The sequence below is a fragment of the Myotis davidii genome, unplaced genomic scaffold, assembly GCF_000327345.1.
Source record: "Myotis davidii unplaced genomic scaffold, ASM32734v1 scaffold1403, whole genome shotgun sequence".
Lineage (NCBI taxonomy): Eukaryota > Metazoa > Chordata > Mammalia > Chiroptera > Vespertilionidae > Myotis > Myotis davidii.
This window is the reverse complement of record NW_006293786.1, coordinates 73,778-77,232: the sequence shown is the minus strand read 5'-3', so window position 1 is coordinate 77,232 and position 3,455 is coordinate 73,778. Positions and strand designations below refer to the sequence as shown.

At 35.3% G+C, this 3,455-nt stretch overlaps 1 protein-coding gene across 1 annotated transcript in view; it reads left to right on the top strand.

Moving 5' to 3' along the window:
• Window positions 1–1,423: 1,423 nt before the first annotated feature.
• UPRT (uracil phosphoribosyltransferase homolog) overlaps window positions 1,424–3,455 on the top strand; it is a 21,699-nt gene continuing 19,667 nt past the window's right edge. Inside the window, exon 1 of the mRNA XM_006767734.2 lies at window positions 1,424–1,470. Within this exon, the coding sequence (XP_006767797.2) occupies window positions 1,450–1,470 (21 nt within the window). The 5' untranslated portion in view covers window positions 1,424–1,449. The remainder of the gene's footprint in view (window positions 1,471–3,455) is intronic.

The window sequence follows — 3,455 nt, the reverse complement described above, 5'->3', positions numbered from 1 at the left end:
GTCAATTTCTATGCCAACTTCAGCAATCTGATTTATTCAGCTCCTAGTGGGAACCTGCCCTGGTCTAATTAACTATGACTGTAGTTGAACAGAAAGAGAGTTAAGTAAAACATCTTGGGTTTGATTGTGAGTCAGTTACATTATCTTAAGAACAGAAAGAAAAGAACAAGGCTATATATTTCATGCTTACCAGGCTATATTCTTCTGTCATCTTAAGCAGAGAATACCTTCTTAAACTTTCTTTACAGTCAGGCCTGCATACTCCAAGACATGACTACATTCCAGTGCAACTATGACTCTTGAGAAGGACTAATTTAATCATTTTAACTAACAGCTATATTCTAATATATCTAGTCTGTTATGATTTGCTATTTCATTAATATCCATAATATGATAGAACTCTTATTCTAATAAACCTAATGCAAATTGTATCAGAATATTTCATTAATTTTTCATGTCAGAGAAAGTGCATATGCAAACATATATTACCTCAGTATACCATTAATGGCATATGCATTTGAAAAAAAGTCATGATTAATGGTATATTGAGATGATATGTTTGCATATGCCATTTTGATGCTGTGTTAGGGAATGTTTTAGGTATGCTATGTATAGGCAGATGGAGATTTTTAAATACATAAACTGCAACTCAGTCTGTTCAGTTGAGTCATTTAACTTGTATGAGAGAACGAAGAATAATACTTGATTTTTCTGTACAGGAAGAAATTGTCTTTTAACATTCCCTTTTTTGATTGGTTAACAGCTTGTGGGTAGGTGCAATATGGGATTATCATTACTTGGATACTTCAGGATATGAAAGGATTGACCAGAAAAAAAAATGTACAGGAAAATGTCAGAAAGCTCTAGGGAACAAACTATTTGGTTGAAAATAGGCAAAAGGAACAAATTATCAATAATTAGAGAAAGAGATCTTAGAAATTCAGTTATGCATTCTTGAAAGCAATGGCAAAATTATAGGATTTATTTGTTTGTACCATTCTCACTCCGAAAAGGATTAAAGATAAAGTAGATAGGTTATTTATCTTGGTAATATGGCAAGGTGGATGGAAGGGGAGAACCTTATTTTCTTACTACAAAGTTTTTCTCTTGTGTGGGTTTGCTGCCATCTTGTTCATCTGATTGAATAACATATTTGGGCAGCTCAGTGGGCGACTACATAATCTTTCCAATTCCTAACACTAATGTTGATATCAAATAAGTATTCTCAATAATACTTATCAAATCACTCCATTTACCCTCCTGTATCCTAGTGAAAAATATCTTGCCTTAATAATGTCTGTACATGTAAACTTTTAAGCTTTTATTATGTAATAGGTCATAATATCAGTGTTATTAAATGTAATGAGTAATATTTTACCTTAAAGCTCTAATCTAGACTAAAACTTGCACTACTTTTTTTTTTTTAGGACAGCAAGTAGAGGGGACTTCATGTTTTCTGCAGATCGTTTGGTAGGTGGAAGCTTTCCATTTTCATTTTATTGTTTGTCTTAGTGATATAACCATAATAGGCCAAAGGTTTTTTTTTTTTTATTATTTAGAGCATTCTGGGTGTGAGAGATTGTACCAAGTAACCACCATCTTGCTAGACTAGATTGTACCAAGTAACCACCATCTTGCTAGACTTCTGAAGTATTGTTTCTACTGTTGCATTAAAACTCTGTCTCAGTCCCTTTCACCTCAAAGCATTTTCCATAAACTCATTTTCTATAGCTCTCAGGTACTCCTACCTCTCAAATTGATCTTGGTAACCTTGTTATCAGTAACCCTTAAATGCCTCATTTTAGGGCAGTAAAGTGAAGTACATTTAAAGAAAACCAAAGATGTAAGGAGACCTAGTAGTTAGTTACCCTGTGATATCCATCTAATGCACAAAAATTAATAAGTCTCCTATAGTTTACATGGGAGGAATTTATTTAGCCTCTTCTTTTCTGTACTATCCTTGCATGTGAAATATTGAGTTGGACTATCTACAATTTCCTCAGGGACTTTCTGTTAAGGGTTGACCAAGTTCAATTCTGTTTAGCTAGTATGATCTGAGAGGATCTCAGACCAGATTGTGTTGTCTTCAGGGTAAATACTGTGTTTCCCTCTTATGTTTATATCTAAGTATTCTCAGTGCTTACAATGAGGTTGACACATTTTCTGCTGTGGTTATTAATATTCAGCCAGTCCTGAAATATATATATATATATTGAACTCCTGTAAGTCAGGCACTGTGCTAGGCTGTGTTGCTGGGGGAGAAGATAGAGTAGTAAAGAATACAAGGCTTCTCTCTAGCTCGTCTTCAGTTGTTTTTTCAGGATGATTTTTCTATATTTTAGTTGTAATTCCAGTTTGGTCCTGGGAGAAGGTCAGTGTAGCTTCCACTTAATTCTACACCATCTTGGAATCTCCCAGCAGTAAAGAATACAGATACATGGTCCCTGCTCTCATAGAGTTTACAATCTAAATATTATTGGCAGTATTGCATTTGGGAAAGAGAGAAAAGTAGTTTATTAATTTTCACTGACATTTTTCCTAGGAAAATCTTTATTTCAAAAAAGTGTAGACAACTGTTCTACTTTTGGCTTTAAATATTCTTAGTTCAGAGGCAAATTCTGTTTACAATTATTTGAGTTTGTAAGGGCAGTAATAACCTTTGGATTTCATTGAGATAAATGTAATGGACACTTCTGGAGTAATAGGTCATTATGCTTTTATCAAACTAAAGGAACAGGTTCAAGGAGGAAGGAACTTGTGTCAGTGCCTGCTGTGGGGAAAACAGAGGTCCTGGTATTCAATGGTAGAAAATGGTTCCCCTTTCTTTTCCTTTCCTTTCCTTTCCTTTCCTTTCCTTTCCTTTCCTTTCCTTTCCTTTCCTTTCCGTTCCTTTCCTTTTCATTTTTCTTCTTTCCTTATGTCCTTTTTCTACAGAAAATAGGAGTTAAGTTTGTGGTTATTGTAAAATACTTATTAGGAAACATATGAAAACATGCTCAAAGTCACTAATCATCTGAGAGATGCAAATCAAAATGACAATGAGGTACAATCTCACACCTGTCAGAATGGCTATCATCAACAAATCAACAAACGACAAGTGCTGGTGAGGATGTGGAGAAAAAAGAACCCTTGTGCACTGCTGGTGGGAATGCAGACTGATGCAGTCACTGTGGAGGAGACAAAGAAGCATTGAATAGACTATAAAACTTCAGAGGGAAGGCAGGGGGCTGGGGCAGGGGGGCAGAGGTAAGAAGATCAACCAAAGGACTTGTATGCATGCATACAAGCATAACTCATGGACAGAAACACTAAGGGGTGAGGGGCATGTGCCAGGGAGAGAGGGAGGTGGGGGGAGGTCAATGAGGGGAAAAGAAGACATATGTACTACTATTTGTAATATTTTAAACAATAAAAAACTACTTAGCTGAAAGAGCAGGCATTATATCTTTTTTTTT